This window comes from Pimephales promelas, chromosome 11 (assembly GCF_988280905.1).
Source record: "Pimephales promelas chromosome 11, fPimPro1.hap1.1, whole genome shotgun sequence".
NCBI classification, from domain to species: domain Eukaryota; kingdom Metazoa; phylum Chordata; class Actinopteri; order Cypriniformes; family Leuciscidae; genus Pimephales; species Pimephales promelas.
Window position 1 is genome coordinate 25,154,740 of NC_142779.1, and position 27,888 is coordinate 25,182,627.

At 36.3% G+C, this 27,888-nt stretch overlaps 1 protein-coding gene across 2 annotated transcripts in view; it reads right to left on the minus strand.

The window, feature by feature from the left end:
- The window catches only part of pcdh15a (protocadherin-related 15a), a 409,861-nt gene that overhangs the window by 70,229 nt on the left and 311,744 nt on the right, over positions 1-27,888 (minus strand). For both annotated transcript variants that reach the window (XM_089117218.1, XM_089117217.1), the window contains 2 exons: positions 20,975-21,115; positions 16,347-16,459 (listed from right to left, as the gene is read on the minus strand). In XM_089117218.1, the coding sequence (XP_088973344.1) occupies positions 16,347-16,459; positions 20,975-21,115 (254 nt within the window). The remainder of the gene's footprint in view (positions 1-16,346; positions 16,460-20,974; positions 21,116-27,888) is intronic.

The following is a 27,888-nucleotide window of genomic DNA, read 5'->3' on the forward strand; positions in this document are numbered from 1 at the left end:
ATACATTGATTTGAAATCCCTTTGACTTCTGTACATTTGTGAAAATACAGAAATTAGTTATGTGGTGACTGCATTCAGATGTATAGAATAATTGTTTTTCCCAAAGACTTATAGTTATATTAGCCAAAAAGTATTTATAGTGAAACAGATTAATTGTGAACTAGATCTATTGTTGTAGATGCCCTGTGTGTGCGGTGCGGGCCCTGTGTGGGCTTAGTGAGGGCTTCCTTGGGGCTAAGTGAGGGCTGCCCATGCAGGGCCAACGTTTTGTGGGCCCAGTGTGCGGGCCCTGTGTGGGTTTAGTGAGGGCTAAGTGAGGGCTGCCCATGCAGGCCCAACGTTTTGCCAATGAGCAAATTCTCATGGGCCCTGCGCTAGCAGCCTGCAGGGGGCCCTTAGGCTAGCCCTAAGTGGGCCCGGACAGGGCCAGTGCAGGCTTGTTTGCAGGGTATGTCTCTTTTTATTAATGTGTCCTGTTATTGATGTAATGCGCGTCAACAACAAAACGCGCAACGGGATGTTCGAATATGTTTTTATAGAGGGAATATGCAAACGCCATTTGAGCAATTTTGACAGCCCTAGTATGCATACGGTAACGAACTCTGGTCATAGGATTAAGGAATGCCAACGTTATTCTGTGCTTTTTGTGGGAGATTTATTCAGCGCTCACCTGGCTGAGGTTTGGGGCGTGTGGAGTTTGTCTCCCTCGCAATCGCAGTAATATTAGAGACTAGACATGCTTATTTTATTTTATGTAGGAAAATTGAAACCATATGCAGTACATAGTTCGTTTCTTTTAAAATGAAGTACAGTGTGCACTGTGCACTTTATTATGCTGCTGGTTGCTACTGTGTACAATAGTGTAATTATTTAATTTATGCTTAAATATTCATTTTCAGCACTGAACTTTTTTTGTTCTACTTCATGTTTTTAATATTTTTTAAATTGTTTATCTACTTGTTCTTGTTCTACCTCACATGTTTTTACTATTTGTTAAATATTAATTTTTGAAGTTAGTTAAATGTTACTTTTATTAAATTGAGACCTGTAACATTTGTTAACATCATGTTATTTTTAAGATGTAAATTGAGGGAGAAAAATGTATCGGCTCCAAATATCGGCTCAAGAAAATCGGCAGCCCGTATCGGTCATCGGCTAAGGCTGATGGGAAAAAAATCGGTATCGGTATCGGCACTAAAAAATCCATATCGGTCGATCCCTAGTTCAAAGCTGCAGAACTCATCTTTCAGCAAGTTTTTTGTCATTATGGCCTTCCAGAAGACATTGTATCGGACAGAGCCCCCCAGATTATCTCCTAGGTGTGGTAGGCCTTCAAACTCCACGGCGTCTCAGTAAGTTTATCCTCAAGGTACCACCCACAGACAAATGGCCAGACTGAGCACAAGATCCAGGAGATCCTGTGGTCATTCTGCCACCAGAACCAGGACAGCTGGAGTCGCTACCTCCCCTGGGTGGAGTATGCCCAGAACTCCCTGCGTCAAACCACCACTGGGCTTACTCCATTCGAATGTGTCCTCGGCTATCAACCTCCTCTCTTCCCTTGGTCCGGAGAAATTTAGGAGGTTCCAGCTGTCAACCACTGATTTGAGGAGAGTGAGAGGGTATGGGACTCAGCTCATGTGCATCTCCATCGGGCAGTGTGAAGACACCAACGGCAGGAGGCTGTCAGAAGAGCTGAAGCCACCCAATACCAACCGGGACAGAAGGTTTGTCTCCACCTGTGACATCAGTCTTTTCCTGCACTGTAGTGAGCTGAGTCCTCATTATATTGGTTCCTTCACTGTGCAGAGGGAGGTGAATGAGGTCACCTACAGGCTCAACCTTCCACCTCACTACCGTATTTCACATTCATTCCATGTTTCCCTCGTGAAACCTTTCACTGAACCTCCATCATCTTCTTCCACAGAAGCCACCATGGACAAAGTACCTCCTCCTCCAAGTGTCGCTGATGAGGACCTAGTGTACCAAGTCCATACCATTCTCAACTCATGGCGATGGGGCACCTGCCTAGAGTACCTGATCAACTGGGAGGGGTATGGTCCAGAGGAACGTTCATGGGTCTCTCGAGATGATGTCCTGTCCTGATGATGTCCTGCTAAGGACACTGTAAAATAAAGTTCTAAGACAAAACAGAATAGGGTTTGACGTGGATAAAATATATGATGTTGTTTTAAAATGTATTATCCTTTATATTTAGTAGGTTTCTTTGATCTTTTAAAACTTTGGGTCAGCTTATGTTGTTTTTAAATGTGCTACATAAATAACGGCTGACTTGATACTAATTCCTCTGTTAGAGGTTAGAGGAATATTCACATCTGTGGCACCTTGTCATTGTTCATTAGTATCTGTATTTAGTCTCCTTCTATTTAGTTAGTCTTTGTCTTATGTGTGTTATCCTGCCTGCCATCCTGCCTGCCTGTATGTACCATTAAGTAAATCGTTTGTATTGGAGCCTTTGGACTTTGAGTCTTCTTCAACCCACACCATACCGTGACACAGGATTTGGATTTGTTTTACTTTTTTTTAAAGAAATTGATACTTTTATTCAGCAAGGATACATTAAATTGAAAAGTGGCTGCAAAGACTTTTACATTGTTATAAAGATTTACACTTCAAATAAATGCATAAATATTAAGCAGCACAACTGTTTTCAACATAAATAATATTAAGAAATGTTTCTTGAGCAGCAAACCAACATATTACAAAGGAATAAATTGCAAATACAAATAAAATACTAATAATAATTTTAATATATATATATATATCAATAGAACAGTTATTTTAAATTCAAATAAAAATGTTGCTGCTTTTACAGTATTTTGGACCAAATAAATGCAGCCTTGCAGAGCAGAAGAGACTTTAAAAAAACAAAAAAAAAACGGCACTTTACACAAGTTATCTTTACCCATCACTAATATTTTAGCTGTCAGTCTCTCTTAAGTTATACAAAATGGCAGAAAGTAGGACTGTAGTGTGTTTTTGGTGTGAGGCAAAGCTCCTGTTGTTAATTGTGACAAAAAAAAAAAAAAGAAAGTTTATCTGAATGAACGGTCACAGTTCTGGTTCCCTTACAGATGTTGGGAAAGTCTCTGTACTTTCTCAAACAGGAGAGAACCACACGCCAGCCATCAGAATTGGGTGGGCATGACACTCTTGTCTCTTTTGTCCAACAGTCAAAATACAGCCATCATCGTGAGGTCTCGACAAAGAGCTGCTGACCGCCTGGGTTTCTCTGCACCATAAATGGGGTGAAGCGCTTTGCTCTGTCTCTGAGACAATAGGGCACTCCAGCAGTCAACTGCTACACTGACAGCGAGAAGCCGAGGTCACGCTGAAATCTCAGCGATGCTCAGTTTCATGCTGGTTACCATGGGGATCACAGAGGACAGAAATAGCCAGAAACTCAGCGCAAGAGTGAGAAAACACAAAGAGGAGCATCTTTTAATGGAAATGAGTTACTGCAACACTCTCACACACAATAGCTCATAGTTATCTTCAGCAACACATCTGTAACCTTCTCATTGTCATACTCTCATTACATTTACAGTCACATAATTACACAATCCATTAAGCTCTACTACGTGTAAAGTGGGATTTTATGCAACTGCATGTTAACTTGTATGTTAACAGTAGAAGTGATGAGTCAAAACTTTAAATACACTTTTTGGTTTCTTATATACACCTTTATGTCTTGACCTACATGCCTACATGCCATGTGATTGGCTGATCACATATCACATATCGTTATTCTTTGTTAACAAGCAGTTGAAGACAGTTTTTACACCATAATACATTATTTTAACTTTATGGAAATGACCCACATGAACTGAAATTATGAAAAATTGGGGGTATTGTAACAATCTGAGTGAGTTTGATTCATGCATGTTTATCTTGTTCATGATATGGTGCCATATGCACTACTGCAATTCATGTACAAACACTTTTCAGAATGTTCATTTTTAGCAACAAGAAAATAGATTATTAAGTGTTAAATTAGAATGGAATGGTATCACTACCGATAAAACATCCCATTTGTGTTGTGATCAAATCAAAAGCAATGGGTTATAGATAGATTGCACAAGTGCTCAATGATTTAGATTGGATCACAACACAAATGGGATCAGATTAACCCACCAGTAACACTGAGACAACCAGCAGTAGAAACACCCACCAACAATTCAACCACTTTTCAACCTCTCGTAATAAAATCAAGGAGTGTATGAATGGGTTATAAGAGCAAATTAAAGCAGTAATAACTCTGCTTCAACAATCAATGACACAATAAAAAAAAAGACTATCAAGTGAAAGTCAATTCATCATTCTTCAATTTGACACTGAATGATTATGGTTATTATGAGACCAGGTATGTGAGTGTTTGGCAATTTAAACTCGTTATGATCTCTCTGACAGTGTCCTCTGTGAACTGTTAGAAATCTCTCTCCACAAAAATAATATTTTCTGAAAATGCATACACAACATATCATCAACTTAATGACTGGATTGAAACAAGTGCAAAATGTACTCTCATCTACCCTAAGGAATGCTAATTTTGACTTTAGACATTCAGAGCTGTTTTATGTCTGGTTTCATAAGCAGTTCATCTCATGAACTGTGCTAATTATGTAAGGAATAATGTACAATCAGCCGGTCATTACTGAAAAATAAACCTAACAGGGAGATCAGACCCCAGCATGAAGCGGAGCAGAATAAAGAGCCTGGCTAATCAAAATCAAGTATCCCAGAGAGCTGTGCACATAATAAAAGTTATGATGTTCAGCTATAATCTTCAAGATGCTCATAATGGTCATTCAGAAACACTGGACCAGGTAAAATCAAATGATGATGTGTCTGCAGTACATCTGCCCAAAAACAAAGCTTGTAAACAATATGGGTAGCTGTATTACTTCTTAAAGGGTTAGTTCACCCAAAAATGAAAATTATGTCATTATTTTCTCACCCCCATGCTGTACCAACCCCGTAAGACCTTCGTTCATCTTCGGAACACAAATAAAGATATTTTTGATTGAATCTGAGAGCTGGATCAGTCCTACATAGAATGCCTAAGGGACTGGCTCTTGACGACCCATAAAGTCATTAAAGAAATGTTCCATGTGCCTACAGCGGCTCAATTATAAATTGATCAAGCGACGAGAATACTTTTTGTGCGAAAAAAACATAAATAACGACTTAATTCGACTATTCTATTACTTCCTTATGGGCGCATGCGCGAGAACTGAGACGAGGACGTTCTCCTTCTACTTTTTGTTACCGGCTGCTCACCGCTTAGGAGTTTTACCGCCACCTACCGTATAAAATTATGATCCATATATAAGGCGCTCCGGATTATAAGGAACACTGTCATTTTTTGAGAAGATTAAAGGCTTTTAAGTGCACCTTGTAGTTCTCAGTTCTCGCGCATGCGCCAATAAGGAAGTAATAGAATAGTCGAATAAAGCCGTTATTTATGTTTTTTTCGCACAAAAAGTAGTCTCGTCGCTTGATAAACTTATAATTGAGCCGCTGTAGGCACATGGAACATTTTCTTTAATGACTTTATGGACCGTCAAGAGCCAGTCCCTTAGGCATTCTATGTAGGACTGATCCAGCTCTCAGATTCAATAAAAAATATCTTTATTTGTGTTCCGAAGATGAACGAAGGTCTTACGGGGTTGGAACAGCATGGGGGTGAGTAATTAATGACTTAATTTTCATTTTTGGGTGAACTAACCCTTTAAATTAGAAGGAAGTATCTATTACTCTTTCTCCGCCATGGGCTATATGCACGCATAAGTTCCGCATTTGACGCAAGGATGCTCGTCCATTTCCGGTTGTGGAGATTAAAGCGGAGGAGAACCGAGGAAAACGGGATTATGGCAGAGTCTTCAAAATTTACCGACTTTGAAACGAAACATACATACGTTTAGATGTAATTTTATATACAGTTATGTTTATTTAATATAATTTTTAAAAGAAGCATAAACACAACGAGGGGTGTCTGTTTTATCTGTTTTTGTGACTAACATTTCTTTATTATAACCATGGAGTATAAAATTCAATATAAATTCTCGGTATTGCATTGGACTCAACGATCGGCGGAAGTTATCGAGCATCCTTAATCCTTCACCGGAAATACCGCCGTGCATAGAGCCCATATGACAGAATTTTCCAGCAAATCCGTGTTTTCACTGTTAAACTTTAGGAGGCGCTATTACACATCTTCTGATAGAGTACAAATCTCTGGATCAAAGCACAGGCGAAGAAACAGAAACAAGTGATAGAAGCATTTCTTAGTTATGCACATGTTAAACTAATGCGATCATCAAACATTAACCAGCATTTAGCCTACATCAAAACTGCCCAATGAAATGTTGAACCCGCAGGAAGAGGTAAAGGTGCAAGCGTTGGGGGTGTTGATGGATTCGATCCACTCAATCTACTGAATCTATATTTTGATTATCGTTCTGAATCAGATCCGATGAAGTCTTAGACAAAAACATTGTCAGAAAAAAAGTTCTCTCAGTGTTTTGTACAAATCTTTCCATGAAATTAAATCTAAATTTAAATAACCCCTAAATACAGTAGGGGTAAAAAAAAAATTCAGTTGGCCGGTAGCAATAAATAATACAAGAGAAATTAAGAAACGTATACAGACTTGTCTTTCTTTTCTTTGTTTCTTTAGGCTGAATAAAGAGTTTAGATTTTCTTTGTTCTCCTTCCCTTCATCTCACACACCCACAGACATGCAAATACAAATACAAAAAAAAAAAAAAAACTATGCATGAATAATACAATTTTATGAATTCACAAAAAAATAAACATGTTCAGTTTCACATTTCACCCTCAAAACAAAATAAATAAATGTGTAAAAATATATTCTGCATGAAAAAAAAAACTTTTCCATTTTATTGACTGTAATACAGTATTTGTGTGTATTAAATTAATTGTACAGAACATTTACAACCATGGTATACTTTAAAACATTGAAATAACATGCTTTATTAGGGAATGAGAATAAGATAATTTAGCATCACAATGTGAAATAGGAGAGATTTGTTTCATGGGCAAAAATAAAAAAAAGTTAATCATGCTGAAAATATATTTTTTGTCTTCATGCAAAACATAATTTATATCTTTGTTTTGGGGGGGAAATATGACCCAGACATGTTCTTGACAGCTTTTATGAGATCCATCCAGGGTGTTTGAAAGCATAGAGGTTTCAATGTGACAGAAGCCCTGGGCAAAGCACACAATGATGAAGACAAGACGTGACAACAGAAGACAACTTCTCTACAAACTTGTGTGTGTGTGTGTGTGTGTGTGTCTGTGTGTGTGTCACTTGTTGGTAAACAAGAATTATTAAACCAACCTTGAGTATGTATGAACTTGTCCTCTGAGATGTTAGTTAGTACCCGCCAAAATATTCATCCCTGTATATTCCTGACAGATCTGAGCCGACCGTGATGAAAAATGTAGTGTGAATATTTGAATGATCAAATCTGGCTATAAACATCAAACAGTCGAATAACTGAATTTGATCAACAATATATGATAGGTCTATATCCAAAACAGCACTTTTCCCCACATTGTTAAAAAATACTGAATGTGTGTGAGAGATTCATAAGTCTTCATTTACACCATTTTAATCAGATCTCCAGAGTGTTCCAGCAGCAGTCCACAGCCTAATGAGGTCTACAGAGAAACGATGCATGCTCTCTATAGCTCACGCCATTAGAGCTTCCTGTGAAGTGTTCTCTCTGGCCCACTGCTTCAGTCAACACACAGACCCCTTTAAACACCAAGCTCACTCAGAATGGACTTCAGACTGCATAACATTACAGTTGAATGGGCTAAAAAACTCAAATCCCAACGCTGGAAAGAGACAGACTACAACTTTATTATCTTCTCAAGTCATTTCTAACAAAACCCCCCTTTTAGAGAACATAAAATAATAATAATAATAATAATAAAAGTACTAAAAAATACTACCCCTGTAACCAATCCCCTCAAGATGCGGAGGGCTTTTCCACAGGGAGCACAAGAACATCTTTAAGAAGGAACAGGGCAATTTGGTTGCATACAATATAGCGAGTGGGTTACACATATGATGTGTATTATGTTATAATGAACCATATGCCTTTCCCCACTGACTTTCTATGATGTTAGAGTGTTTCTAAGGATGCTGATTTTTAGAAGGCAACTGTCCGACTCTGAGGTGGCGAACAGGAACATGGTTTGTGTAACATTAGCAACACATTATTAGCAGTTCAATTACAGTCAAGCCAAAGTCTAATCATATTAATTATAGTTATGTGTCCGATCTTGTAGTGAGCGATACATAAAACACATCACCATTTGTATACATCGACCAGGAGATCAGTCTGTGTAATTCACTCTGAATCTTCTTATATGCATCAACATATATGGCTGAATTAAATTTTAATTTTGCATTTTAATAGATCCGTATAGACTTAATGAAGCAAGGATGTAGAGTAACATTCAAACTATTGTAAGGCATGACAAATTATTTTCACAGGAAAAGAATTGATTATCAAAGATGAGTTTTAAGGTATAAAATTACAGATTGCAAGGGGATTTTAAAACTCCCTGCTTAGGCCAAATGACCCATTTTTACGTTTCAAAAACTGTTTGTCACAAAATCACAACCATGAATACAATAACACATTTATTTTGTGTCCAGAAACGTGTTTTGCCGAATTATCATGAAGTAGGAGGAAGGGAAGACATTTTTATATTAAGTGATTTAAAGTCTGAAAGATACAATAGCCAAAAAAAAAAAAAAAAGCCAATATATATTTTTAGAATTATAGGATATAGTATATATATAATATACTATATTCTATATATTCTGTTTTTATTTATATTGATTGCATTTACTGAATGAGCAATGTGCCACTGTTCGTCCGACTGTACTATATATTTTATTTTCGACACTGTATTTTATTTTTATTATTATGATTTGTTTTATTCTAAACTGTTTTAATTATTCTGACTTCTTTTGATTGTTTTAATTTCTTCGCAAAGCACTTTGAATTGCCACTGTGTATGAAATGTGTTATATAAATAAACTTGCCTTGCCTTGCCTAATATAGAATATAGTATATTCAATATAGAAAGTAGAATTTTCTATATAATTATTTTCTTATTTATTCTTATTTTACACATCAAAAGCTGATATAATTTCATGGGCATGTTGTCAGTTCATTTATTGTTCATTTACACAAATGAACTGTTGAAGGTCTTTGGGCTATACATCTATGCTAATGAGAATGGCACACTGGCCCGATGAGCATTGGAGTTTAGCCCATTTTCAGGAGCCAGCTGTGATGGATCAATCTTACCGATGAATGGCCATGTCTCAGTCTGAAGCCTAAAATAGACTCCCTTTTTATTCGTAATTGCTATGGAAACTGCTGGTGTGAGAACATCAGTAGGACTCTGAGATGAAGGCAATACTTTAAAGATCCTGACCTCAGAAACAAACGTTCACAACATGGAAGAGTTGCTGCTCCTCACAGTGGAAGAAAAGTTCCAGTCCATTTGAGAGAAGGAGCAAACAGCCATCACAATGCTTCATGAAAGAATCCTGAATGACCTGGGTTTAAGTTGGTCACATCAATAATGGCAGTCACACTCAATCTCACAGAGAAACAGGTAAAATCCCAGTGGATTGTCTGCTAGAACAAAAAAGACAACTCAATTCTGTAATTGCCGCCCAAGTCACCACTACAAAGTACCACATAAAATGCCTGAATACATATAAAAGGCCCATTTCTAGGGGTCTAAATACTTTCTGAAGGCATTGGATGTTTTTCTCCAGTGGTATTCAACAGGCGGACCAGCTTGGTTCCATCCGGACTGCTGGACATAATTGCGTCATTCTACCATTTCTACAGTTTAAAGTGAGCAGTGCAATAAAGGGGTGATGAACTGAGAAATCTAATTTTCCTTGAGCTTTTGACAACTAATGCCAAGTTCACACTACAGGATTTTAAGCCCGATTTATGCCAGATTTGCAAATTGTTGAGTCGCCGACAGGTCAGGGTGTTATCGCGTGCAAATCGCGGGGGATTAGCGGACGATGAACGTTTGCCAATCTGTTGGTATGAAAGAGCCAACAACGCAGCGAAAACGCTCGCAGATGCCTCACAGACTCGTCGCCGAGCCCAGAAAATAATATCCAGAGCCGTCGCGCGACTCAAACTCAGTGATGTCATGGGTACAGCCAATCATAGCAACGCATACAGTAGGTTGAGGACACCAGGTAAATCTTCTCTTTTTTTTTTTTTTTGCATTTTTTTCCTCAGAGAAGATCGTAGCGCAAACAGTGTGCAGCACTAGTTTCTGTCTGACGTCCATATTCACGTGTTGTGTTCTCTTCTTCGCTGGGTATAATTGGCGCAATATTTATTTATTTACTGCGTGTTTTTTCGTGACAAAACGTGGTTTGTAGACAAGATAAAATCGTTGAGTGACAGAGTTGTTGTCAACTCGTTATTTATTTAATTATTTTCAGGATTTAGACCGTAGCATAGTACTGAAACAGCTCTCATTGAGTCACAAATGATTTGCTCTTATCATCCGATCGTGGTTGTATCTCTATGTAGTGCATTGTCAACTCGTGTAGTAAGTTACCTCCTGTTGTGGATCAATCACGTTGTGTTGTGTGGTGTGAACAGCTAAAAACTTGAACAGTCTTGATTTCACTGAGAGCAAGTTTTGTAGTGTGAACCGCACAGTTCAGCCCGACGTTTTAAAATCATGTAGTGTGAACTAGGCTTAAGAGGTCATCATATTATAAGAATATCCTGTAAGTTTCAGAACTGAAAAAGTCCTTGTTAGTCCAATAAAAGCTTTTATTGACACCAGGCTCAGCAAACAACTCGTTTTTCAACGTGGGGAACTATGACGTCAAAGAGGATAAAACACCACCCCCGCAGAAGAAGATCAACACCTACAGTACTTCAACAGGGTCGGTTTAGCCCCGCCCACCGATTCGCACATTACACGCATAGCTAAATAACAAAGGCCTACCTCGTGATGACAAACCGGATCGAACTACCGAGCAATACAGAATATTGTGCAGTGCCTGGTTTTGGAAGAAGACAGTCGCTGCATATACTTCCTCTGGATTCCAATAGGACTGCATTGATAAATTTTATTTTTAAGTACGTTCCAGCTGATGATAAAACATCGTCCGTCTGTTCGCTTCATTTCACTGAGGATTGTTTTGTAAACAAGACTGGATTTGCAGACCGATTAAGATTAAAGGACGGTGCTGTGCCGTCTATACAGTGGGTCAAACATGTATGGGCGAATCTTTCCGGTTGCCATCTTACATCATTGGACGTTTTCAACACAATTTTCCCCACGTACATCGAAGAGGTGAATAGAAACTCATTACAATACGCAAAACTGTTCTCCACTCACAGCAGTGGGCGGTTACTTCCAAGTCTTCAGTGCGAGATGCCCATAAAAACCGGGCGTTTCTGAGCTGGGCTCAAAACTAGGGTAGAAAACAGCCTATTACTTATTCATTTTGATGTTTTTGAATGCAAAAACCAAGCGAACGTCATAAGTTCACCTCAGACAACAATGTAATAGAATTTAAAAAGCCAGTTCATGACCCCTTTAAAACAACAGAGCGGTACACTATAAGCGATTAGTGTATTTACGGTAATGCTCTTTCTGTGCTACACTCTCCAATATTTTATATGGACCCAAACTCGCTTCATTCAAGCCTTTTCCATTCTGTGCTCGGTGATTCTCTCTTCCGCTACAGACGTAAAGCGCCACATTAAGAGCTAAAGATGACGAAGTTATTTTAACAACAGTAGATGAAACACGGTGAGCAGCAAAATAGATACTTTTGCTAAAATCTTGAAGAAAATGAGAATGCAACAAACACAAATATTTCAACGCATTCTCATCCCATCATCTAACTGACAATTTTGACCATGCTTCAATATCTGACGCTTCAGACACCCTTTAGCGTCAGTTACATGACGCGATCAGGGCGTCATCTAACTGACGCTAAAGGTAAAGCGGCAAGAGTTTTTACCTGGTGAAAATATACAGACATAGATTATGCTGTCCAAGGCATGGCAATATCCAGTATGAGGTCACTAAGGAACAGAGGAACAGAGCTCTGTATTTTTCCAAGATGCAATAAAGGTTGCGAAATAATTACCTAATATAATATAGTATAAAAAATATAGGTAACACTTTAGAATACGGTTCCTTCGTTAATGAATAACTACACAAGAACTAATGAGTAACACAATATTAACAATCTAGTAACTATTATTAACTAACAAGAAACTCTGATTAACGAACTAGTAAGTAATAGCGCACAGACGAAAGTGGTAGTTCACTATTAAGTAATCAATAACAACTATTGTTTTAATACTTCCCAGAGAACTACTGAAAAAGTTTATTAATAATCTAGTACACTCTAAAAAATGCTGGGTTGTTTTAACCCTCCTATTATCCTTGGGGTCAATTTGACCCCATTCAATGTTTAACGTCTGTAAAAACATAATTTTATTTTTATTTTTTGCTTCAAATTTAATGACTTGTCCTAATTTAATGGGGACAACTCTGAAAACATAAAATTTACCTGCTAATATTTTTTCAAAGTCCTGTACAAATTTTGTAGCATCGGTGTTCCTTGGGGTCAATTTGACCCCAGGCTCTTTTAGTTGTATAATAAAACAGAAGAAATATTGAAATTTCACACACATTTGTTTTGGTTGTTATATTGAGGTCATTATAACATGTTATAATTTGAATTTATAATGTTCATTGTAATTTTACATATTCAATATCATTTTCAAAAAACGTCCCTCTGTTTTAGGGCTCTAACCAAACATAACCATATCTGTAGTATTGCGAGAACTACTAGTAGTTCACATGACATGTGACATAATTCTCAAGATAACTAATAATTCTTCCCTGTGTATTTGGGAGGGGAAAACATCATTTTTGTGAGAACTTGGATGTTTCCCGTGCCATGGGGGAGGAGAAAACATAATTTTTGTGAGATTGACCCCAAACATAACTCGTGTTACTATCCTTGATAAAATAAATAGTTTTTCTTTCCAAATTTTATAGATTACAAAAATCTATACTTAGAAATATTATAAAACAAAATAAAACACCAGATGTATAAATACTTTTCCAATTTTAGGTAAAATCAGTAAGATTTTATGTTGATTTGTAAATTTGTCCATAGTCGTACAATGGGTATTCTGGATGTGTAAGGGGTTAGGTGGGGTTAGGTGGGGTTAGGTGGGGTGGGGAGGGGGGTGGTGGGTGGATGTCAACTTAAAACGTTACTTAAGTAGTCAACAAAGACATAAATTAACTAAGACAAAACTTTGTAAAAAAATACACATATTGTGGAGGTTTAAATTACTGGGGTCAAATTGACCCCAGAGGGTAAAAAGTGTTATCAGATTTGAGGGTAACAGGAGGGTTAACCCAATTTTGGGTCAAATATGGACAAACCCGAAATGTTGGGTTAAAAATGTAATGTAAAAATTTAACCCAACGGCTGGGTTAGTCCATATTTGACCCAAAGTTGGGTTAAAACAACCCAGATTTTTTAGAGTGTAACTACTATTAACTAAAAGAAACTTTTATTAACGAATTAGTAAGTAATAGCTCACAGATGAAAATGTTACTAGATACTTCTGTGGGAGTTACTAATTATTTGGATTCATATTATAAAGTGAAGATCACTGGAACTAACTAGTAATTACTCAAGTGTTACTACATGATCTAGTCATGATTTGTGCAAATGTTTGAGATTTTTGGTGAACTTTAGTAACTTTTAGAAAATGCCTTTAGTAACACTTGAGTAATTACTAGTTAGTTCCAATGATCTTCACTTTATAATACGGATCTAAATAATTAGTAAGTAATAGCTCATAGATGAAAGTGTTACTAGATACTTCTGTGGGAATTACTAATTATTTGGATCCGTATTATAAAGTGAAGATCATTGGAACTAACTAGTAATTACTCAAGTGTTACTACATGATCTAGTCATGATTTGTGCAAATGTTTGAGATATTTTGGTGAACTTTAGTAACTTTTAGAAAATGTCTTTAGTAACACTTGAGTAATCCAAATAATTAGTAATTCCCGCAGAAGTATCTAGTAACACTTTCATCTGTGAGCTATTACTTACTAATTCGTTAATAAGAATTTCTTTTAGTTAATAGTAGTTACTAGATTGTTAATAAACTTTTTCAGTTGTTCTCTGGGAAGTATTAAAAAAATAGTAATTGATTACTTAATAGTGAACTACCACTTTCATCTGTGAGCTACATACTAGTTCGTTAATCAGAGTTTCTTGTTAGTTAATAATAGTTACTAGATTGTTAATCTCGTGTTACTCATTAGTTCTTGTGTAGTTATTCATTAACGAAGGAACCGTATTCTAAAGTGTTACCAAAATATATATTGTGTTTAAAAACAAAAGGTAGAAGATTCAAAAAAGGGAAAACGTGTGAGAAAGTGTGAAGAAAAGGTTTCACAACTCAAATTGGTTGAAAATCTGGTCAGTTGGCCTAAGGTATCAGACAAAATAAAAATGTTTCTAGACAAATTGGTTTAGAAATTAAAAGCTAAAATTAACATGAAAGTTTGAGACATTATGATTTCATTGTTTTACAGCGCAAACCATCTTTTGGTGTTAATGGGATACTCCACTTTTTTGGAAATAGGCTCATTTTAACACTCCCCCAGAGTTAAACATGTGAGTTTTACCGTTTTCGAATCCATTCATTTTTTGATATTTAGAAGAATATCAGTAACCAGACAGTTTCTGGTCTCATTGGCTGCATTTATACTGCAGGTCCAACCCGATCTCACGACCAAGTCGTACGAATTCGACGAATGATTAAAAAGTGGCTAATTCGTAACAATTCATACGACCTCACTCGTACGAATTAATACGATTTTGCTAAATCGTACATATTTTACGAATTGGCCAATTCGTATGAATTCGTACGAATGACCTACCCCTTACCCCGCCCCTAAACCTAACCGTCACGTGGGTTTAGACAAATCGTACGAATTAGTACGAGTGAGGTCGTACGTATTAGTACGAATTAGCCACTTTTTAATCATGCGTCGAATTCGTACGAATTGGTCGTGAGATAGTGTTGGCAGGTCTTGATGCCCAAATCCGATAGGCTCGCGCCTATAATCGCGCAGTTTTTAATGACGCATGACTGGCATTTACTGGGGAATATCCGATTTGTCTGCTTACATGGCACACTCAAATGCACGTATCCGATTCATATCCGATTTATGACCACACATGAATGAGGCCCGAATCCGATCTGAAAAAATCGGAATCCATGCATTTTTTTTCCTGCTTACACATTCACCGGTCATATCCGATCTGTGCCACATGAGAGTAAAAAATCGGATTTGGGTCCCTTGAACCATGCAGTGTAAACGAGGCCATTGACTTCCATTTTTTTCCTACAATGGAAGTCAATGAGACCAGAAACTGTCTGGTTACTGATATTCTTCTAAATGTCAGAAAATCGTCTGAATGGATTCGAAAACGGTAAAACTCAACTTTTTAACTCTGGGGGAGTGGTAAAATGAGCCTATTTCCAAAAAAAAGTGGAGAATCCCTTTAAAAAAAAAAAAAAAAAAAAAACTACAGTCAGGATTTACTAAAGACACGCAGTGAAAAATTAGTGATGAAAAGGCATGGACATTATTTTTTATGGCTGACCTTATTGCATGTGCATTTGAAGAGATTTCCCTTTCAGATGCAAAATCAATTTACTGGTGTCTGTGCCATTATTTACTGGCCAAAAAAAGCATGTCTTAAACCAGATGCTAATTCGCACTGATCTTGGTAGGTGTAGCTCACGCGTAGAAATCTCCACTCCCATCTGCGCTTTTTTGAAATTGTGCTCTTGCGCTAATTTGCCCTGTTTAGTAAATCTGGCCCTTTGTGTCTTTATTAATCAAAATAAAATAAAAAAAAACTTCTCTAACATTAAATTTTAAAGCCCCTGTCATGCTAATCCAGACTCTTCAACATTCACATTACTGACAAGCCGCATCTGAGAACTGTGGACCAGCTCCATAGTCATAGTCAACCTGCCTGCAATTCTAGTCACACTCACAGATAACACTCATTACTCATGCAGAGATTCAGAATCAGCCTGCAGGGAATATGTGCTAAACTAATTCTGACTCACAGAGCTCAAAGAGAACATGTCATAAATAAGTAAACGTCTGTTCCTTTGCTCTCTACAGACAACGGCACCCACCTGTACTCTTCCTCAGTGAAGATGGGAATCCTGGAGGGCTGAAGCACAGTGATTTCCACAGTGGTTCTGTTCATCTTCACCGGCTCTCCATCATCATAGGCGATGACCACCAGCTATGTGAAATTATGAGAAAATTAAAACACATTATTATCAGCTTTCATTTGCCAAAGACTGCCCAAGAAAACGTCTCATCAACGTGTAGAGCAACCAATCGCAGTTTGTTCCGTTCCACGTCACGTTTAGGGGCGTGAAAATGCAAAGTCAATGTCCCTACGATAACAGACCAGCATGCAGCTAACAAATTATTCGTTCAAGAACGTTGTACAATGGCGCTGCAAACATCCAACATTATCTCACGACCAATTCGTAAGAATTCGACGCATGATTAAAAAGTGGCTAATTCGTACTAATTCGTACGACCTCACTCGTACTAATTCGTACGATTTGTCTAAACCCACGTGATGGTTAGGTTTAGGGGCGGGGTCAGGGGTAGGTCATTCGTACGAATTCATACGAATTGGCCAATTGGTAAAATATGTACGATTTAGCAAAATCGTATTAATTCGTACGAGTGAGGTCGTATGAATTGTTACGAATTAGCCACTTTTTAATCATTCGTCGAATTCGTACGACTTGGTCGTGAGATTACATACTTTTGAAAATCCAGCGTTTAGTTGATCCTGAAAAAGCGCTCATTTTCAAAGTTGAAAACACGACAGCTTTCTTCTTCCATGGGGGGTTTGGCATTACTACAACTTTGTTTCCAGGTGGACCGTTAAAAAATATGACACACACATCTCCAACAGATGACGACTTTGGAACTCCCAAAGTGTTTCCCATTTTTAAAGTGTTTCCCATTTTTTTTGTGTGTCGTATAGGCTACATCAGACTTTTTTATTGCTGAAGGGAACATATAGAAAAATAAACATAGAAAAAAAAAATCTAATAAAAACAAGAGGGTCATTATATTATTATATATACAGCCTGGTCTCATTGTTAATACGTAGGTATATTCAACACTATCTCACGACCAATTCGTACGAATTCGACGCATGATTAAAAAGATGCTAATTCGTACTAATTCGTACGACCTCACTCGTACTAATTCGTACGATTTGTCTAAACCCACGTGATGGTTAGGTTTAGGGGCGGGGTAAGGGGTAGGTCATTCGTACGAATCAAATTGGCCAATTCGTAAAATATGTACGATTTAGCAAAATCATATTAATTCGTACGAGTGAGGTCGTATGAATTGTTACAAATTAGCCACTTTTTAATCATTCGTCGAATTCGTACGACTTTGTCGTGAGATCGGGTTAGTATTTTACGTTTTTTGCAAAGATAGAAAACGTATTTTTTGGTACGTTTGGATAGATGCTGAAACATATAATATGGACGTATCTGCAACCTTAAAACGTAACATTATTACGTTTTTACAGCTACAAAACGTTAACTATTTACGTACATTCTATATCATAAATATATACAGCCTGGTCACATTGTTAATACGTAGGTATTTTACGTTTTTGCAAAGATAGAAAACGTACTTTTTAGTGCGTTTGGACAGATGCTGAAACATATAATATATGGACGTATCTGCAACCTTTAACCGTAACATTATTACGTTTTTACAGCTACAAAACGTTAACTATATATAACATTATATATACAGTAGCTTATTAGCAGATATTGCATTCAAGTAATTTTCCATTTCTTTTAAGAAGACTGAAGACAGGTTTACAGTTTGACAGTATGCATTTGTGAACGTAACATTCAAATTAATTACTTTGTATAATAAAAATAAATGTATATTAAATATATCATTTATGTTGAGTCAAACTACCCAAATACAATGTTTTCAGATGTATTAAGGAGCCTGGCACTTGACAAAAACTTGACAAAAATCCTACACTTGACATTTTCCAATCAAGGTTATCAAACAAATGAATAAAAAAATGAGATTACAGAAATCAATTTCTTAAGAAATAAAGATCTTATTTTATAATTTTTTTTGGCTCTCAACTCAAAAACAAATTTGACCAATAGGTGTATCACAAGGTTTAGGAAAATATGCAGTAGAAATGAAGAGTGATTACAGTTTTTAAATAGCATACACAAACCACGATATGCAATAGCTTCCATAACTGTTGTAAATTCGTTTGGGGTTATTATTGATATTTGGTATTTGGAGAAACTGTGAGTATATGAACAAAAGACCTTGATTATTAAACAACTGCTCCACCAAAAGAGAACCATTACTAAACCAATTAACATAAAATAAAGGTTTATTCTTGAATAAATTGTTATTATTGTTCCAAAGAAAAACTATTCTTTATGAATTAGAGCCCATGCTCAGAGAACCTGTTGATGAAAGTTGTAAAGTTTGATTGGAAGAGTAGATATGTCATAATAAACATTCCAAATAGAAGCTGGTTTTGATTGATTCAGCCCATTAGTTTTAAATGTCTTGTTGAGGGAATCAAAATCGATAAAATCCAGACCACCATTACTCTAAGACTTTAATACGACCAATTTACTCGTATAGGTGATTTGTTTTTCCATAAAAACATTTTTGTGTTTGTCTCCATTGTCAAACGTAACAACACAGCATTGAGTCATTTATGGCAGGCTTTTTACATCTTCTCCAGAAGGGAGTAATTCTAGAAATGGTGTAGAATTCTAGAATTGAATTGGTATATTTCCTCTGTAAAATAAAGGTTTGTGTAAATTGTATTAAATCTATGTATGCATGTATGTATGTATGTATGTATGTATTTTATTTTACTTTAAAACTTGTTTGAAAATAAAGTTGGTACACTCATGAATTGATATATTATATAGTATACATTATAAAATAGTGTTTTATATATATATATATATATATATATATATATATTGTATATATTATTATATATATTGTACATATACAATATATATTGTATATACATATACAATATATATATATATATATATATATATATATTGTATAGTATAATAAAGTTAAAAATTAAATTAAAAATTAAAATATAATTTTTTCCTCAATCTATTTGAAATCAACATGACTGAACAAACTTTTAAAAACATTTAACATTTTTATTATCTTGGACATAATTGAACCTTAATCATTGAGCCACACACAAAAACATTTTTTTTTTAGCTTTAAATATTTATAATAAAAAAAACACTGCTGTCTAACATATTCTTTTACAGACAGACAAACATGTCTATTTTTAATTATTTATTTATTTATTTTGCTCAGGCACTTTATAGTGGCATAAAGTATACAGAGAGGATGAATGCTGCCTTTTCTAAATCTTAAAAAAAAATGTAGATGTGCATTTTATTGATTAAACAACTTGTCAGCCACTATTCCCAAATGAACACGGTAAAACCTACATTTGCTCAATGGTAAATTGATTTAATCTCACTTAACGTTAGGCTAATTAATTTATGTATTGATTCAGGTCATTGTGGAGGAGACAGTAACTAAAGAGTTCACGAGTCTGTGAATGTTATATCAGAAATACACATACGCAATTGTTATCATTTTAATCCAATGACTCCCCCTCTTTTTTAATGGACAATGATAAATCACTGACCCTGAAGAACACCATTTGTCATTGGAGATAGGCCTAATTGGACTTGAGATAGACTGCTATAAATAAACATTTTATAGTGTCATTGTTGTGTTTTGTGTTTTTTCCATCATGAGAGACAACACAATTCTGTTCTGGTTGACAACAGTATAATTGCGTGACTCATTAATAGAAAAGTATGACATAGAGCAAAATCTATTGCTTATAAAGCATCCATTTGCGCAACTGGACACTTGACATGAAAATTCATGCTGGTGTTTTATTGGCGGCCATCTGACAAATCATTTCCAATTCTCATAATCTTAAAACATTAGACTGAGATTCAAACTGACCTCCGTTCAGCAAAACTTTTGATTGATGTTGAATTTCAATAACATGAAAGCGATACACTTTAGAAAGAGGTTCAGAACTAAAAATGAACAGTACTGCAGCGTTTCTTCAGCACATTTCAAGTTTAATACAGTTAAATAATGTTAATTTATAAATTTCAAGTACATTTTAACATTATTTAATGTATTATTAATTGTATTATGAACGAACATGAATTAACAATGAAAATGTAATAAGGTAACATTAACCTTAATTAAAAAAAATGCAGTAAACGTGGTTCATTGTTAGTTCACGATACCTAATGCATATTAGGCCATCTGACCAATCAGAGCAGTGTTTGATGGCTAAAGTAGACAATGTTCGTGAGCAACCAATGAAGAACATTATGCTAATTTAGTTTATACTTTTAATTTTAGGTTTTACTACTAGTAAGTGAGACTAGAATTACTGACGACTCTTTTCAGGCAGTTCGGAATCGTTCTTTCTTTTAGGATAACTCCATTTTTTGTGGACTTTTACTTTTACTTCCCAGGCCTTTTACATTCACAAACAGCGAGCTATGTTACACGCTACATGAAAGCTAATAAACTAAAGAAGCATAATAGGGGCACTTTAAATCACACCAGGCTAGATTCAAACTGGATTTTTTGACACAAGTGAGGTGCATAACAGTAGAAAAACAGGCTGTCGGCCCAGACTCACCTTGAAAATGGTGTTGGGTTGCTCATTCAGGTTGACTTTGGTGATAACTCTTCCTGTGTCAGTCTCTACATCAAAGATACTTCCACTGTATGGTGACAGATCCTGATCCACTCTGTAGCGCACTTTACTGGCAAGCGTACCCTAAGGGAGGAAGACAGTTACTATCAACACATCCCTAAAGCAGACCCACTTAGATTTACCAAATCTGTGTATTATTATTTCATTCTATGCATCACATTATTATATAATTATAGATTGTTATTGTTATCACTGCTTCAAAGGGGGCTTAATTATGTATTCTTTCTAAGACATTAAATCATAGTCATTTGCAGTGTATTTTCTAAGCTGCTATTGTCCATACAACGAGAGAAGGCAGAAATCAGTGGCTCTCAAGCTCCGAAAAGGACAAAAATGTCCTCATTTGCCATTTTTCAAGTCTTTTGAAGTCATACAATTTCTTAGATATCGTGAAAGTTAAGTCATTAATAATTTAAAATGACACACGCCCTTCAGTTTTTACATCAATCACATCAAAAGCAACTGCAATGCACACTAGCATTCAAAAGTTTCTATCAATAAGATTTTTATTTTGAAAGAAATTAATGTGGTTATTCGTCCACATTAAATTAATCAAAACTGGCAGTAAAAAATTGTGATACAAAACATATTTATTTCAAATAATATATGCTCTTTTAACTTTTTATTCCTTAAAAAATCCTGGAAAAAATGCATCGTGGTTTCCACAAAAAAATAAAAAAAAATAAAAAAATAAATAAATAAATTAAAAATATTAAACATTACAACAGTTTTCAACATTGATAATAACAAAATATGTTTATTGATCACGAAATCAGCATATTAGAATGATTTCTGAAGGATAATGTGACACTGGAGACTGGACCAGAAAATTCAGCTATTTATTCAGCTAGAATAAATTACATTTTAATATATAAAATTCTAAGATAGAAAACAGTTAGTTTGACCCTTAAACAATCTTTAGTGACCCAGGATGTCATTCACTACCCTCTTCCTTATTCTTTTTTTTTAAGTTAACATCAACCTTCTTAGTATTCCTCAATCAATTCATTATATAGGCTAACTAGAATAAATAATACAATTATAGAAGAATGCCTGTTTTCCCATTCTTTTTGGGAACCTGAGGTGTGTAACAGTGTAAATATTTTTTTTCTTCTGCACAGCAATAATTGAATCTTTGATGACTGAATAAGTGCAATTCACCTTTATTCCACAAGGTGATCATGTCTGATACTCTTATCACAGGTAGAAAACAAAAGAATATAAAGTATCATCGGCAAAACTTTAAATGGCTCAGCAATTTACTGCAGAGTAAGTACTGAAAGAATCAAATATTAGTGTAACTGCCACTTGATGGTAGATGTGTTGAAAAAGCTGTCAGCGATAAAAATATTCAATTTGAAGATGTTAAAAAAATGATAGTTTTGAGAATATGTTTGAGATCGCGAATATGAGCCAGATGCTGAATGTACTGGGAAATCCAACGCATTCTCACCCCAAGGCGTCACCTTTGACCATGCTTCAATATTTGACGTTTTAGGCGCCCTCTAGCGTCACTTACATGACGCGATCCTACGGCGTCATCTAACTGACGCTAAAGGAAAGCGTCGGTTAGAGGACGCGGTTAGGTTTAGGTGTGGGGTGGGGGTAGGGTACACGCGATCCTAGGGCGTCATCTAACTAAAGCGTCAGATATTGAAGCATGGTCAAATGCTTCCCAAGGCGTCAGTTAAGTGACGCCTTGGGGGTGAGAATGGGCTGGGGAAATCTCCATCACCAGAGTTCAGCTCCCAATCCCATGCTGCAATAGACATACAATCCCCTGGAGGGACCCAAAATGAAACTCCTGGACGGTCCACTCCAGTGGGACCAGCAGATTCATTGGGGACCTCCACCGGTTGCGGAAGAAGAGTGAGGGATCCACGGGGAATTGCTGGGCCGATTACCCCTCACTGTGATCCTTAGATCACCCAGCTTGGATGGCACCCCAGTCTTCCTCTGGGAAGGTAACCCAGAAGAAAGACCAGGGCGGGGCCAAGAGGCGGTCTGTACTAAGATAAGTCTCTATCTCAACACCGAGATGTTCATATTCCCACAATGGGAACATGACTCATCCACAAGAGCTGCCTCAGCATGCTGTAAGCCCAAACATGCGACACAGCTTTTGTGACCGTGAGAGCGGGACAAGAACGACACACTCACCGACACACTCGCTCGTTGAAACCAACTGGACTCTTCACAGACATCCAAGCGATAGGCAACTAGTCTAGTGCGTGCATCCACTTCCGTATTTATACCCGCGCCGTGGGGCCGGAGTGTGTGATGTCATCACGCATGCCAATTTCATTGGCTGGTTCAATAGTACTCGAAGACGAGTGGCTCCCTAGCGTGATCCCCATTCAGTCGAATACGTTTGATGTTCTCGACTGAGAGTAAACTAAAGAAAAGGCTTATTTTACAAGCATTCAAAAAATCTTACCAACTCAAAACTTGAATGGTAATGTAAGTGAAAGTAATGCAAAAAATGTTAATATATGAGAAAACAATGTTTAAGAACACAAAGTTATCATATGTTATCAGATTACTTGGAATACAGCAGATGTGCCAAATTGACTGCATTTATTTTTTTATTTTTTGAATTTTCTTTAAGCTTGACAGAATATAGTCAAAACTATGTTAGAATGTATGGAAAGAACAGCTTGAACATTCTGCAAAGTATCTCCTTTTCTGTAAATAATACAGGTTTAGAATGATATGAGGGTGAATAAATTATGACAGAATTTATATTTTTGGGTGAACAATCTCTTTAGAGCATTGACAACTCTTTAAATAGCAGGTTTGAGCTTCCTCAAAGGTCTCTCGGGCATCGTGTTTTGTAGAGCTACAGAGAGCTCTGTTTGCCGCACCTCATTCTACTGATACTTTACAGCTCTTCCGTCTGGCTGCGTCATAAATGTTTGATGCTTTGTGCTGTGGTAAACATACAAAGTCATTTATACTGCAGGAGAAAGAGACAGAAAAAACATCGCATTTACATCAATGCCAGCCAAGAAATTAGTTTCTAGTCTTTTTTTTTATATAAGTTCACAATTTTTCTATAGCTTATTATTTGTATCATATGTCTTTGGCACCCCATGTATTCAAAGCATTATTTAATGAGTAAATGCATAATTTAACAGCTTCTGTGGCAGGTCAAGAAAAATAAACGGCACTGTAGTCTGCTTGACGGCAGACGGCATGAAAAGGAAGAGTGAATCAGACAGATTTACCTCAGCTGACCACCTTAATCTCTGTTAAGACGATCACACCACTACATTTAGGGAAAGTAAAGTTAAATCCGATGACCTGACATTACTGTATCACTTGGTGCCGTCCAGGTTTTCATCTGTAAAATCCAGTCATGATGCCAAATAAGAACATCAAATGCCAGGGGCGTAGCACCAAATTCTGGGCCCTGTACACTCTCAATGTCAATGGGCCCCCTACACATGGCATTTTACGATGCGGGTTAGCAAAGTGAAAATTCAATTTTTAATGAAATGTATTTTTTTAATTATTTGAATATAAACAAATATAAACAGTGTTTAAATAATAAAATCAGATTATAGTAATGACTGGTTCTTTCATTCACCACCTGAATTGATGCATTTGGCCTACTTGTGCTCAAATACCTTTAAACCTTAGGCTACATCGGTTTTGTGTACTAACATTTTGATCCATGATACTGATGCAAGTTTTAAATGAAAAAGATTTATTTTTAAATAGGAGAACACAAGAACACGAGAGACAACTGTACCCTCAGAAACCAGGTTAAACTGATGCTACCAACTTTCTCAGTTGGTCGCATCAGCATTTGATTTCGTCGCGGTTATTTTTTTTTTTTTTTGCTACATCATGTACATGCCATGGGATTAATCAATGCATGCCGATGAATAGTGGTTTTAATGGACCAAAGCCAGCAAAGGCTTACCATAAATACCTGTAATATATTAATTATCATTGCCAAATTTCAGGATTTTCATGGATTTTGGACAGTAATTTTAATCTGTAATTTTAAGAATTTTACATTTGAATTACATTCAATCTATCTATTTACATTTGAATCATAATCTTCTGTGTCTGTCATTTTTCTATTAGCATCATATTTCTATCTTTTAAAAATCATTAAACATTCAAATGTACATTACATTTTAAAAGATTAGAGTATTACAACAAGCTAAAACAGATTTTTCGTTATCAAATTTTATAAGTTAGTTCAAAAATCAGAAATCTCACACTCCTTACCTCCTGCATTTTGTAATAATTTGTTTCCTGAGACATTTTAATTTTTATATTTTTATTCATGAATTCGTAATTGGCGTGTTCCACCATCAGTGTGCAATGCGCGCGTGACGTCTATGTGTCTTGCGGAAGAACACTGTTGCCGGAGCTACTTCTCTCCATAATGTCTATGGCGAGTCACGCAGTCACTGGGCAACTTCGCATCCGAGTCAACCCCGGGAATCCGGGATAAAAAAAATAGTCCGAATATAAACACTTATAACAGGCGTAGTGATTCAGGATAAGTCAAAAACACGGTTTGGAAAATGGATTCATGATGTAGCCTACTCGTTCGTTTTGAACATAAGTTACGGACTGCAGTCTGCAGCAGCTGATACAACGGTCGGTGTTCTTTTGCGCGAGCGTCCACTCGTATATATGCGACGCGACCACATCACATACAATTTTAACTCGCACAATCAAATTCTCAAAAAAATGGTCGCATATGAGACCAATTTGGTCGCAGTCTGGAACCCTGCATTAGCAGCAGCTGTCTGGAGTTGACTAAGTTACGTTAACTTTAATTGGATGTAACGTTAGGTGCATATAGCAAACTCAGTTCACCTTTTGGGAAGAAAGCAGTCATCAGCTGCTTCCCCGCATTCTGCCTCCCATCTTTTTCTTTCCTCTCTTTCTTTTTTTTAAAGCCCGATTTGGGCTTTTTGCACAGCATGATCAGATCAGGCTCCCGTTACAGGCTCTAGGCTCACTGCGTTATTACTTGTTTGCCGCCCGCTGCGTCTATGGGCGGTCGACGCGTTGCGGACTAAACCATTTGGAAGGGGGTCCAGAGTGTCTGGCACTGAGTTCATTTTGGTCAATATTTTTTTTAAAATTATTATTAATGACATCAATTGGAGGGCCCAATTAATTCTAATTAGGTTAAAAAAAAATTTTTTTAAAAATTGGTGGGATTTCAAAGGGCCCTCTCCCTAGACGGGGCCCTGGGTAGTCAGGTCCACTTTTCCCCCCACTACCACGCCCCTGTCAAATGCAGACAAAATATGCTATAATGAATGTACTAGAGAAGTTAAAAGACCATGCAGTAGGATTACCCAGTTCGTGGACGCTGAGAAATCATTGCTAAAATGACTTCATGATCTTCGATCAAAATAACATATTTAAAAATTAAAAGATATGTGAAGAGTTCAGATGCAAAAGCCTCTAAATGCCATTTGAAATTTTCTTCTTTAATGATGATTTTTATCAAACTTGTATATTTAATTTCAGTAATTTCACTTCAATAACAATTAATAGGTAATTATCATTGCCATTTAAGTGAAATTACTGAACTTAAATATACAAGTTTGATAAAAAATCGTCATTAAAGAAGAAAATTTCAAATGGCATTTAGAGGCTTTTTCATCTGAACTCTTCATGTGTTGATAGTCTTGATGGAATATTATGAATATTAGGCCTACACTAAATTTTGAATAAAATCACAGCTAAAGGGCATTGCAACCCTTTCAGACATGACAATTTTCACAGTACAAAAATTGTTTTGATAAAACATTTACTACATAATAAAAATATTAAGGCACAATATTAAGCTCTGAGAGCTGGACAGTTTTTAATTTGACATCATGGCTTGAGACACTAGTGGCATCGATTATTTAATTAAAAACAAATAATGAATTGTATTAATATTAAAAAAAGTGCAGGTGTGTTTTTTTTTAAACAAAACACTTAACCTCTTTGTCAAACATTTTTGTCTATTCAATATTGCTCTGCTGTCGCACAATAAAATGCATCAACTTAATTGGGCAGTTTTTAATTTGACATCATGGCTTGAGACACTAGTGGCATCGATTATTTAATTAAAAACAAATAATGAATTGTATTAATATATAAAAAAAAGTGCAGGTGTGTTTTTTTAAACAAAACACTTAACCTCTTTTTCAAACATTTTTGTCTATTCAATATTGCTCTGCTGTTGCACAATAAAATGCATCAACTTGATCTTTAATATCTCACAAGTATTGAAATATGAGATGCATATAACCAGTCAATTTTATTGATTAATCAAAATATCATGTAATTAATTTGTTAATATTACACAAACAGTAACATTTTGAGTTTTTCTTTTGATCTGTTTCTCTGTTTTGTTCATGTTTGAGTTTCTTTGGTAATCTTCAAGTCTGTTAATTAGTTCAGTTCTCCTCTGTTCTCTTCCTATTAGTCTCCATGGTTTCTAATTGATTGAGATCCTCTGAGTTCAGGTGTGTCTTTTTAGGCTATGTTTACATGGAAACGATTCTGAAGAGAAAACGCAAAAGTGCCGTCGCGTCATCACTTTTTATTCTGCGTTTAGACGAGCGTTTTGTGTGCGAAATCCGCGTGCAAATGGTGACGCAAAAGTGTGTGAAATTCAATGTAGTATGCACTTCAGGTGGCTAGGAGTGCGTACTACAAAAACACCAAGTCTACGCGCCTGCGTACAACCTGCACTGTCAAGCAGACTTTTGCGTTTTTACCGTTTACACGGGAACGCGGCAGTGGAGCGTTTTTTAAGATTTCCACTCTGGAGGGTGGTTTCACTTTTTTGCGTTTTTAACCTC